Source organism: Erythrolamprus reginae, chromosome Z (assembly GCF_031021105.1).
Source record: "Erythrolamprus reginae isolate rEryReg1 chromosome Z, rEryReg1.hap1, whole genome shotgun sequence".
In the NCBI taxonomy this organism is placed as follows: Eukaryota; Metazoa; Chordata; class Lepidosauria; order Squamata; family Dipsadidae; genus Erythrolamprus; species Erythrolamprus reginae.
Window position 1 is genome coordinate 57,152,297 of NC_091963.1, and position 12,826 is coordinate 57,165,122.

Below are 12,826 nucleotides of genomic sequence, written 5' to 3' on the forward strand. Positions count from 1 at the left end.
ACATGCTCAGAAGAAAATAATAGAGAAAAATAATTTAAAATTTTTTAAAAGATGGTGGTGCCCATGGACCAGCACCAAGCGATCCGGCTCAGTGACATCACCAGCGGGCTGTTATTGGTTCAGGTGAACTGGTCTGAACTGGGAGGAATCCACCTGATTTAATCCATGGGTTTTCAAATTCAGGATCAGAAGCCTCTAGGTCCATGATGGCGAACCTTTGGCATGCATGCCACAAATAGCATGTGGAGTCATATCAGAGGGCACAGGAGGTGTTTCCCTATGTCAGCTCCAGTGTGCATGCATGCACTAGGCAGCTGATTTTCAGCCTTCAGGAAGGCTGTTTCATCCTCCAGAGAGTTCAGGGAAGCTTCCCTGAAGCCCCGGAGTGCAAAAAACCACCCAATGGGCAAACTGGAAGTTCAAAAAAATGGACTTCCACTTTGCCCATTGTGCTGTTTTTCACTCAGGGGCTTTAGGAAGCTTCCCTGAACCTTCCAGAGTGCAAAAAACAGACATCAAACAAAACGGAAGTCCATTTTTCCAAACTTTTGGTTTGCCCGTTTTTTCATTGAGGCTTGTACACATGCACAGGGATGGGGTGGGGAATTGTGTGCATGCACAGGGATAGCACAGGGTATGTATGCATACCTGGGGGGGGGGGAGAAAATGGGTGTGGGCACATGCATGCATGCCAGCAAATGCATACACATCCTTTTGGCATGTGAACCAAAAAAGATTTGCCATCTGCTCTAAGTGGTCCTGAGTAACTGGGCAAAATAGATCAGGTTTTATTTGAATTTGATCTTGCTTGTTAGAGGCAGAAAATTTCCAACATTCTCCAGGCTTCACTCCTTGCTGCCACACCCATTAGGAGGTAGATTAGTTCAAGAAGACAACTCTATAAGAAGGCTTGAGCTACTTTTATTAAGGCTGGCTATAATAACAGATTTTTGCAAACTTTATTGTATACTTCCTCCTTCATGTAGTTCAATAAAGTATCTATTTGAATCACTTCTGAATATTATCTGGATATTCTGAATCTAGTGTTTTACTCCTCTTTGCTTTGATAGTGGGATGCCTTGTATGTCTTCATCAACATCGCTATATAACTCTCGCTATTCTATTATTAGCACACAGATTCTATTTGAGAATAGAAATAGAAATTCTCAAATAGAATCTGTGTGCTGTCATATATAGATTAAGTTTAGGTATATTTATTTATTGCCCACCCTGAAGCCCAATGAAATTATTAGGGTTTTTTGGGGTAGGTAGGAGTGTCATATAAATTTATTAGCACAGTATAAATTTAGTATAAACAAATTCCATATATTGAAGTGATAGGATGGCTAGATTTTTTTTATATCAACAGATTGGTAGATGGATTAGGATTAAAAGGGAAACATTGTTGTTCTATCAGTAATAATAATAATAATGTAATAAGTAATAATGCTATTATATTCTCATCCTTATAGGCCTTATTTTGAACTCAAAGCAAAATATTATGTACAATTAGAGGTATGTACTCTTTATTTATTTTGTGTAGAATATAGTTGTCAATTGAGGTGTGGGGTCCTTGATATTTCTGTGCTTGGTTATTTGCACGTATTTCATTATCTAAACTACTGTGTTTAGTTTACTTAAACTAAATTCCAAGCATTTAGAATATTTATTTATTTCAAATTAATTTTATATCACCTTTACAGGAACCAGATCATGAAGTGTGGTAAGTCTTCTCATAGGACAGTTGACCCTATAAAAAAAGGGACAATCTAGTTCCCTCCACACTCCAAGAACATTGCCATTATTTGCCTTGTAGTGTGGAGCATGTAGACAATATATTTCACTGAGGTGGAAGTTTTGCTCTGAATAATGCATGAAAACGTTTCTCCTAAAAATAAGTTAATCTGTACATATGGGAAGGTGACTTTTATATGTAATCTTAGAAATATATGTCCAAGGTGAAGAGTGTTCTGCTCTGGGTCTACTCGGATTGGAACAAAGTAGAATCCATGCACAGATATTTCAATTCAAACACATTTATATTAAAAAAAGGATTTGTACAAGCAAGGTCAGGCTTTTCCCCCCCCCCCCCCCAATATTTTTATTAATTTTCTTTAAAATGACAAACAAACTTACAAACATTTAACATACAATGTAGGGATGTATCATCCCTGCTCTTCTCAAAAGTATAATTGCAGATACAGAAAAAGGAATACACAGTTGAATATCTAATTCAATGCTACTAATACAAAAAATATCTAGTAAAAAATTTAATGTCATATAAAAATCTCTAATTAATTTCAAGTCAAAAAAAATCTTTAGAAAAAAACAAATTTCTATTCTATCTATGTAAACTAAATCTAATATAAATCTTAATAAGAAAAAATCATCTAAAATATCTATACTTATTGCTGCTCTTCTTTCTTTATTTTTTTATTCTTATCTATCCATTGATAAACATTGTTCCATGTTGCGTAAAATTTGGTTTCTTCCTGTTCATTCAAGCGTCTTGTCATCATGTCCATTTCCGCGCAGTCTAATATTTTTGCAATAACTCCCTCTTCTTTGGGGATATCTTCCCCTTTCCAGTTTTGCGCGTATATAATCCTTGCCGCTGTAAAAATATGTATAATCAAGTACAAAATTTCTTTTTTATAATTTTGGTTAGTAATTCCTAGCAAACAAAACTCCAGAAATCTATTTTCTGCTTTGTAATTTCTTTTGTCATTTTTTCTATCATTTTCCAATACATTTTAGCTTTATTACATGTCCACCATTGATGGTAATAAGATCCTATTTCTTTCTTACATTTCCAGCACAGAGGTGATGTCTTTGGGAACATTTTTGCTAATCTACTTGGAGGGAGATGCCATCTATAAAACATTTTAATTTGGTTCTCTTTCAAAGAAACTGATTTTGTCATTCTCCAGTTACACATCCAAACTTTCTCCCATGTATCTAAATCAATTTCTTTACCTATGTTTCTACACCAATGTATCATACTATCTTTTAATGTTAATTCAATATTCTTGTGGGTAATCAAATATTTATATATTTTTCCAATTACTCTGTTGTGGTTTTTAGTGATTAACTCACTTAACAGGTTTTTACTTTTGTTAAATATGTAGAGTGTACTATCTTTCTGATATCTGGATCTGATCTGTGCGTAATGCCACCAATCAATTTGTATCCCTTCATCTTGTAGTTTAATTCTAGATTTTAATTTCATTTGATTGTCTAACAAATCTTTATATCTTATATTTCTTGTATCATTAATGGAATTTGGATGTATTATTGCGTCCAAGGGGGTAACCCAATCTGGAATTGTTAAAAAGTGGTTTTTCTTTATGTCTTTCCAGACATCAAATAAGTATTTTCTCAGCGTGTGTCTTTTAAAGTAAGAATGATTTTTATCTTTATCGTACCACACAAATGCATGCCAGCCAAGCATGAGGTCATGTCCTTCTAATATTGATGTTCTCATGTCCTCTAAAGTTATCCAATTTTTAATCCATGTTAAAGCGGCTGCCTGATAATATAATTTCCAATTTGGGAGCGCAAAACCCCCTCTCTCTTTTATGTCTTCTAACATATTTATCTTAATTCTTGCCTTTTTCCCTTGCCATAAAATTTTTTTAACCACATTTGTTAAGTTTTTAAAAAAGTTAGCCCCTGGATTAATTGGGATCACTTGAAATAAAAACAATACCTTAGGTAAGATATTCATCTTGATCGTAGCAATTCTTCCCAAAAATGATATTTTTAAATTGTTCCATATTTCTAGATCCTTTTTAATTTCATTAATTAATTTTATATAATTATCATTTTTTAATGTTATTGTTTTGGCTGTTAGCCATATTCCCAAATATTTTACTTTTTTAACTATTTGCATTCCAGTAATAGATTCTAAATTGCTTTCTTGTATTTTACTCATGTTTTTAGTTATAATTTTTGTTTTATTTTTATTTATTTTCAAACCTGCCACCTTGCCATATTGTTCTATTGTTTGGATTAATCTTGGTGCTGTGACTAACGGATCTTCCATTATAAAAGTCAAGTCATCTGCAAAGGCCTGGACTTTATATATCTCTTTTCTAACTGTTAAACCTTTTATCTTTGGATCTGATCTTATTTTTATTAAGAGTGCTTCTAAAGTCATAATGAAAAGAAGAGGTGATATGGGACATCCTTGCCGCACTCCTTTATTTATTTTAAACGCTTCTAATTGTTCATTGTTTAATATAATTTTTGTCGTTTGTTCTGAATAAATAGCGTCTATTAAATTAGCAAATTTGGGGCCGAATCTCATTTTATTTAATTGTATCTTTATAAATGTCCAATTCACGTTATCAAAGGCTTTTTGAGCGTCTAAGAACATTAAAGATAATATTTTGTCTGGGTGCTGCTCATAATATTCTAATACATTAATAATTGTTCTAAGATTATTTTTAATTTGTCTACCTGGAAGGAAACCATTTTGGTCTGAGTGAATTTTGCTATTTATCACATTTTTCAATCTGTCTGCATATATTGCTATAAAAATTTTATAATCTACATTCAATAAAGATATTGGTCTATAGTTTTTAATTTTTTCTTTTGGTGTGTCTGGTTTGTGAATTAAAGTTATCAAAGATTCCGACCATGATTTAGGAATTTTACCATCCACTCTGCATTCATTAAAAATTTGGAGCATATTATTTCTCAATACTTCATTTTCTATTTTATACCACTCTGCCGGGATAGCGTCCGGTCCCGTGGCTTTGTTGTTTTTCTGCTTTTTAATAACTATAAGGAGTTCTTCCATTGTTATTGGACTCTCCATCTTTTCTTGTTGCTCTTCTGTTATTTGTGGTAACTCTGCACTCTCTAGGTATTTAAATACGGCTTCTTCTTCAATATTATCATCTTTATACAATTCTTTAAAAAAGTTTTGAACTATATTTGCTTTTCCCTCTGGATCGTATTTTATTATTCCATCTTTATCTTCTAATTTTCTAATTAATTTAGATTGTCTCTGTTTTCTCAGTTTATATGCTAACCATCTACCTGATTTATTGGCATGTTCAAAATATTGTTGCTTAGCTTTCTTTATTTTTTCCAGTATCTGATTTTGTTCTTGTAATCTAATTTTGTGTTTAATTAAATTTATTTTTTTCCCCAAGTCTTTATTTTTCACATTTTGTTGTGATAGAAACTCTAGTTGTTTTAATTCATTTATTAATTGTTCATATTTTCTTTTTCTTTCTTTATTATATTTTGCAGTATAGGATATTGTTAATCCTCTTATGTATGCTTTAGTTGCATCCCACAAGTTCTGAGGGGTGGTGTCTGTATTTTTATTAATTTCAAAAAATATTTTTAATTCCTTTTCAATCCATTCTTTATATTCTTTCTCTTTCAAAATATTTCTATTCATTTGCCAATTACGATGTTTTTTAATATTTCTCATATAGACTATAACTGGATTATGGTCTGCCCAAGTATTAACATCTATTTCTACGTCTTGTATGTACTCTGCTGTTGTTTTGGGAGCCCACGCCATATCTATTCTAGTCCAAATTTTGTGGGGGTTTGAGTAAAAAGTATATTGCCTGCTGTGGGGATGCCTTTCCCTCCATATATCATTCAATAGCAATTCTGCTTTCATTTTTTGAAAAGTTGAGGGCAATAAATTCTTTTTTTTCTTTTTACAACTTTTCTTCACCCCCGAATGGTCTAATTGTCTATTTGTTATGGCATTAAAATCTCCAATAATTAAAATATTTTCCAAATTTAATTCTAAAATTTTTTGATGTAATTTTTCATAAAATGCAATTTGGTCATCATTTGGGGCATATATAGAAACAATAGCAAGCGATTTGGGTTCAATATCAATCTGGACAATCAAAATTCTACCTTCATCATCACTATATAGTTGTTTGGAATTTATAGAACTCTCAACATACATTGCCACTCCTCTTTTCTTTTGGTCTGCTAATGCAGCATACATCTTTCCAATTTTATTATTTAACAATAAATTCCGATTACTCTTTTTTATATGCACTTCTTGGAGTATCACAATTTGAGCTTTTTGATTCTTAATTTTGGAAAACATTTGTTTTCTTTTTTTTGGTTCATTAAGTCCATTGACATTTACTGAAAAGATTTTTAAATCTCTCAATGTAGTCATTTGTTGTATTTCTTGGTTTCGCGTTGAGGTTGCTTTCTTCTGGCCCCTTGGTCCTGGTCCTCCACTTGTGCAAGTGCCCCCATGGCTTCGGCCTGCATTGCTTCCAGTTCTTTTGTTATCTGTTCCATTTCGCATATTCCACTGTTTTCATAAAAGTCTCTTGCTTGGTCTAGATTCTCCAATTTATATCTCGTTGATTTCCATGTCAATGATAGACCTTGTGGAATAAGCCAACGAAAAGTTATGTTTTCTTTAATCAGAAGTTTGGTCAAGAAATGGTAGTCTCTTCTAGTCTCACGAACACGTCTTGGAATTTGTTTTAATATTTTTATTTCTCTGCCTTGGTGTTGTAGTTGTCCCGCTCTTGACCAATGCAATATATCATCTCTCATGCTTTTTCTTACAAATTTGATGTGAATCTCACGTGGAAGATTAAAACGGCGAATATAGCTGTTAGAAATTCTGAAGACTTCATCGATTTCTTTTTTTATGTCATCTGGGTCCATCTGAAGGATTTTCCCAATAATGTCAGCCATAATGGCCTTTAAATCTTCATCTTTTTCTTCTATTACGTTTTGAAATCGAAGTCCGTATGACGCACGTTGCATTTCCAGATGTGTAATTGATTCATCATACCCTCTGTAACGTGAAGCAGCTTTGTCCTCTAAGTCAGAGGTCCCCAACCTTTTTTGCACCAGGGACCGGCTTTAAGCTAGACCAGTTTTCCATGGCCCGGTGGGGGGGGGGGGAGCTAGCTGTCAGCGGCGCCGTAAAAGGGGCGATCAAGAGAGGAATGGGTGAATGAATGGACGGAGGGTGGGAAGGAAGGAAGGAAAGAGGGAAGGGACAGGAACAGAAGAAGGGTGCAAAGGAAGCAAGGAAAGGTGTGAAAGGGGAGAGTAAGAGAGGAAGGAGTGAAAGAAGGGAATGAGGGAGGAAAGAAGGGAGGAAGGAAAAGGAAAGCAAGAAATGGAGGGAGGAAAGGAAGGAAGGAAAGAAAGAAAGAAGGGGGAAGGGACAGGAACAGAGGAAGGAAGCAAGGAAACTTATGAAAGGGGAGAGTAAGGGAAGAAGGTAGGAAGGAGAAAGAAAAGAAGAAATAGAGGAAGGGAAGGTAAAAGAGAGAAAGAAAAAGAGCAAGCAAGAAAGCAAGAAAGAGAAAGAAAGAAAGGCAACTTCAAAGAAAGGCTCACTGAGCATCTCTCACTCTCTCTCTCTTTCTATCCCTCTTTCTTTCTTTCTCTTCCTTTCTCTCTCTCCTCTTCCTTTATCTCCTCTCTCTCTCCCTCTCTCTTTCTCTCCCCCCTCTCTCCCCTTTCCCTCTCTCTTTCTCTCTCTCCCTCTCTTGCTATCTCTCCCCCCTTTCCCTCTTTCTTTCTCTCTCTCCCTCTCTTGCTATCTCTCCCCCCTCTCCCTCTCTCTTTCTCCCTCTTCCTCTCTCTCTCCCCCTCTTTCTCTCTCTTCTTCTCACTTTCTCTCTCTTGTTTTCTTTCTGTCTCTTTTGCTTTCTCTCTCTCTCACTCTTTCTTGTTTTCTTTCTCACTTTCTGCCCCCCTTTCTCTCACTCTCTCTTTCTCACTTTCTCTCTATCTTGCTGTCTGTTGCTCTCACTCACTCTCGTTCTCCGTTCTTCTCAGCGGTGATGCGCGCACGCCCTGCCCGCCTCACCTTTGCGAGAGCACTTTCGCCCCGGGCTCTCAGCAAGGGGGTTTGCAGGAGAGGTGGGGCCGGCGAAGGTGATATTCAATGTCGGGGGCGCACAGGCGGTTGCACGCGCTCCCTATCTCCCTGCTAGCCCACTCGGAATATTCAAAATAAGAAAAGCCTTCGCCGGCAAAGGTTTTTCTTATTTTGAATACTCCGAGTGGGCTAGCAGGGAGATAGGGAGCGCGTGCAACCGCCCGTGCGCCCCCGACATTGAAGACCTCCGCTGAGAAAAGCCTTTGCCGGCATTTCCTCTTGGCGTCAAGGAGGTGCAGCGGCGGGTGGAGAGAGGGAAGGGGGGGCAGCGGCGTCCCTCCTGGCCTTGGCGGGCCGCCTGACCCTCCCCACCTCCTGCAAACGCGGTGGGCGGCGGGGGGAGAGCGAGGAGCCGGTTCCGGTGAGCCGGGACTTGGCTGGCTGGCGGGGGGAGCACCGCTGGTGGTGCGGAAAGGCCGAGGGGGCCCTGGCGCCGCGGACCGGCTGAAAACCCCCAACGGCCCGGTGCCGGTCCGCGGACCGGCGGTTGGGGACCTCTGCTCTAAGTGACCAATTCTTTTCTCCACCTTTTCCGCCTTTTCTTCCACTGCCTTCATTCGTACTTCGTTGTCTTGCAAGGCTTGCTTAATCTCCTTCATCTGGTCTTTCATTTCACCTATGTCAACTTTCATTTCCGCCATCTCTGCTTTAATTTCGTCTCTCTGTTGTGTTGCATCTTGTTGAGATTTTAGCATAAAGTCATTTAATGTTGTTAATGTCTCTTGGATTGAAGCCAGAGATGGTTGTTTCTCCCTGTCCTTTTCCTTGGTGAACATAGTTGCAGATAAAGTCTGCTGTGCAGGAGATGGATGTGGTGAACTTTGCGGGGAAGAAATAACAGTTGTTTGCTTCTTGATTGTTTTAGTATGGGTGGAAGAACTTGACATTTTCAGATTTAAATTTAGTGTTATTTTATGTTAGCAGTATGTAAAGAGATTCTGTAAATTCCAAACCCACAGTAACAGTTATACTAAATTAATAGCAATTAATTAATAGCAATAAAAGTTCTAATTCAAATAAAAGGCTAAATTTCAAATACACTTAAAATTTAAAATATATCTAATTAATGCTCAACTTATTAATTCTTATTATTCTAGTCAAAATTTATATCAAGAAGATGTGAAGAAGAAAAGGGGAAAAAGGGGAAAAGGTTAGGTTAACACAGCAGCAAAGATAAGAAGGAAAAGTCAGCAAAGTGAGAAGGAGGGTAAAAACATATGAAGAAAGGGGGCAATCAGAGTTAAAAACTATTGTTCAATTAGGAGGAACAGGGGACCAAAGACCAAAAGAAAATTTAGCAATGCATAAACAGAACCAATTGTAATATAATGTAATATAGAATTAAAATTCAAAAATTAAAATTATCAAAGGGAAAACGCAAAAAAAACAACAACAATTGATTGAAGATCTAATTTGTTGTCAGAAACACCTTAATGAGTACTGCAAAGGTATTCCGTTTTTTGAAGAAAAGTATAGTCTTTAGAAAATTTATAAAACTTTTTCCAAGCAAATGCAGTTTAATTTCACGAAGTTAAAATGAAGTCGGTCCGTCTCTCTCAGCCCAGGAAGAAATCTCTCCGCAGTAAATCCAACGAAAATGCTGTTAATCCACAAACCGCTATTAATCCAAACGAAATCCAATGGAAATAGTCCAACAGAATAATCAAAAAAAAAAAAACGTCGGTTAAATAATCCAAATTTTAAAGTTCTCAAATGTAGGAAAAGAGGTTTTTTTCTTTATATATATTTATTCAGAATTTGTAGGTAAATAGTGAGCAGTCTGGTCCTTCCACTAGAAAAATCCCAGCCCGGACTTCATTTTTCAATTTTCCGTAACCAAATGTTTCAAAAATGTTTCAAAAAAGGAAAAAAAGTTTTTTCAACCAAATAATGTCATTTTGTAAATAATAAATCCTTTAATGTCTCATTCTAAAATCTTCTGGATCTCCTTGTTTGCAAAGATTTAACAGTTCAAAACAAGTGAAAGTGGTTAGAATAAGTTCCGGCTGTTCATTCGCGCCTGGATACAATGTTGTTTTAACAACTTTCTCTTTCGCCTTCGTTTAAACTCCGATTCAATTTTCTTGTTTTTTAAACTTCTTGTTTAGCATGGAACATAGAAATTTTTTTTACCTTAATTGTAGCTTCTTTGGCAATATTCCTTTTTCGATTAGGGTTGTTCAGTTTCTCTGCTTTTTACTCTCTTGATGTTTCTTGCTTCCCACTGGTTAGGTGGGATCGCAATGGCCGTGTCCTCTTGGAAGAGGACCGGTGCTCCCTGCACCAGAGCTGCAGGATGAACCCTCTGTCCCGGAGCCTCGGCGGTGGCTCCCCGGGCAGAGGGGAATCCCCTTTTCTAGGATCGAGCCATCCGGACTCGATCCGATCGCGCTGGGGCGACCTCTGGGAGGGTTGGAGGGGTCTCGAGGCAGAGCCCTGCCAAGAGACTCCGCTGCGATCCTCAGCGAAACCGGAAGTCGCCGCAAGGTCAGGCTTTTTAGTTCATGTTAGAAGCTTTTCCAGTCAAATTGGTTAAGAGATAAGGAATGGGCTGCAGCCAGGAGTCAAAGCGAATTTAGACATTCCTCGGTGAGATAATGTCCTTCGAACAACACATACTAATGAATTTCCAGATTTTCCTCAGACAGCTGCATCTCTGCTCAATAGATTTTAAAGAATAGCAGTTTGCCAGCTACATTGCTCTCTACATGAGGCTACCTTTGAAAAGTGTTCGGAAACTTCAGATCGTGCAGAATGCAGCTGCGAGAGCAGTCATGGGCTTACCCAGGTATGCCCATGTTTCACCATCACTCCGCAGGCTGCATTGGCTGCCGATCAGTTTCCGGTCACAATTCAAAGTGTTGGTTATGACCTTTAAAGCCCTTCATGGCACTGGACCAGAATATCTCCGAGACCGCCTACTGCCGCACGAATCCCAGCGACCGATTAGGTCCCACAGAGTGGGCCTCCTCCGGGTCCCGTCAACTAAACAATGCCGGTTGGCGGGCCCCAGGGGGAGAGCCTTCTCTGTGGCGGCACCGGCCCTCTGGAACCAACTCCCCCCGGAGATCAGAACTGCCCCTACTCTTCCTGCCTTCCGTAAACTCCTCAAAACCCACCTTTGCCGTCAGGCATGGGGAAACTAAACATCTCCCCCTGGGCACGTTGAAGTTATATATGGTATGCTTGTATGTGTGTATGTTAGTATAGGGGATTTTCTTAAATTTATAATATTTTAATTAATTGAATTGTATTGGATTGTTTTTCACTTGTTGTGAGCCGCCCCGAGTCTTCGGAGAGGGGCGGCATACAAATCCAAATAATAAATAAATAAATAAATAAACCATTTCTGGAACCCCGAATAAAGGACCTTCATCATTACAAACGTTGAAATGCCACACCTCTTATCCATAATTCCTCCCTTATATACCAACTGTTTCCTAAATATATTCACTGAATAGACTTTCTTTCAGACTTACCTTCTAGAATTTCTCTCATAAAGATATTCCAGTCTGCTTTGTATCTCGCATCTAACAGTGGCTTCTGATTCTCAGTGTCTCCCTCCTCCTCTGAGTCCGACATTACCATCATTGAGGTTTCTACAGTCTTTGGAGGTTTCTCAGGTGCCAATTCTCCCTCATTCTCACTCTCTTATCAAGAACACTGGCCTAGGGTTCCAAGATGGACCCAGTTCATCCTCCTCAGAATCTGCGACTAACTGGTCATGGACCACTCACAACAAAAAGTATCTCCACCTACCGTGTTTCCCTGATAGTAAGACCCCCCCGATTGTAAGACATATGGGGGGTTTCAGGGGGGTCGGCTTATATAAGCCATACCCCGAAAGTAAGACATATGTCTTACTTTCGGGGAAACACGGGGGTATTGCGGGGGAGGGGGCGATGACATTGCTTCCAAGCTCCCCGCGCGCCCCTCGCCTTCGCTCGCCGCGGCGCCACCGCCTCTTCCCCTGCCGAGGCTCAGCTGCAAGCGGCCAGCGAGGCCGATCGGCTCCGAGGCGAGCGGCCGGAGCTGCGCCCTCCTTCGCCCGCCTCCTTTCCGCTCGCCTCGGAGCCGATCGGCCTCGCTGGCCACTTGCAGCTGAGCCTTGGCAGGGGAAGAGGCGGTGACGCCGCGGCGAGCGAAGGCGAGGGGCGCGCAGGGAGCTGCCGGAAAGGAGGCTGGTGAAGGAGGGCGCAGCTCCGGCCGCTCGCCTCGGAGCCGATTGGCCTCGCTGGCCGCTTCCCCTGCCGAGGCTCAGCTGCAAGCGGCCAGCGAGGCCGATCGGCTCCGAGGTGAGCGGCCGGAGCTGCACCCTCCTTCGCCCGCCTCCTTTCCGCTCGCCTCGGAGCCGATCGGCCTCGCTGGCCGCTTGCAGCTGAGCCTTGGCAGGGGAAGAGGCGGTGGCGCCGCGGCGAACGAAGGCCGATCGGCTCCGAGGCGAGCGAAGGCGAGGGGCGCGCAGGGAGCTGCCGGAAAGGAGGCTGGCGAAGGAGGGCACAGCGGCGGCCGCTCACCCTTTTTGACTGCCCATCCACCCCTTGGCCTGCCTTTAGCCAGCCAGCCGAGCGTCCGTGTCGCCGCGGAGTTGGCCTCCCCTGCCGAGAAACATTGCCGGGAGCGGCGAGGGGATGCTCCCCGCAACCCGCCGAACGTCGAGGTCGGCGCCCGCCTCCTTTCGGGCAGCTCCCCGCGCCCGAAGACGAGCCGGGCCCGGTGCCCGGGACAATGTAAGACATACCCCCAAAGTAAGACACAGTGGGGCTTTTGGGGGTAAAAAGATAGTAAGACACTGCCTTACTATCGGGGAAACACGGTATCACAATAGTCTACAAAATTGTATATATACAGTGTGTGTGGGGGGGGAAGTATTTAGTCAGATACCAATTGTGCAAGTTCCCCCGCTTAAAAAGATGG

General features: G+C 40.4%; 1 protein-coding gene across 1 annotated transcript in view; it reads left to right on the forward strand.

Moving 5' to 3' along the window:
• The window catches only part of SH3BP5 (SH3 domain binding protein 5), a 124,763-nt gene that overhangs the window by 75,318 nt on the left and 36,619 nt on the right, over window positions 1–12,826 (forward strand). The window contains exon 6 of the mRNA XM_070726436.1: window positions 1,473–1,515. Coding sequence (XP_070582537.1) covers window positions 1,473–1,515 — 43 coding nt within the window. The remainder of the gene's footprint in view (window positions 1–1,472; window positions 1,516–12,826) is intronic.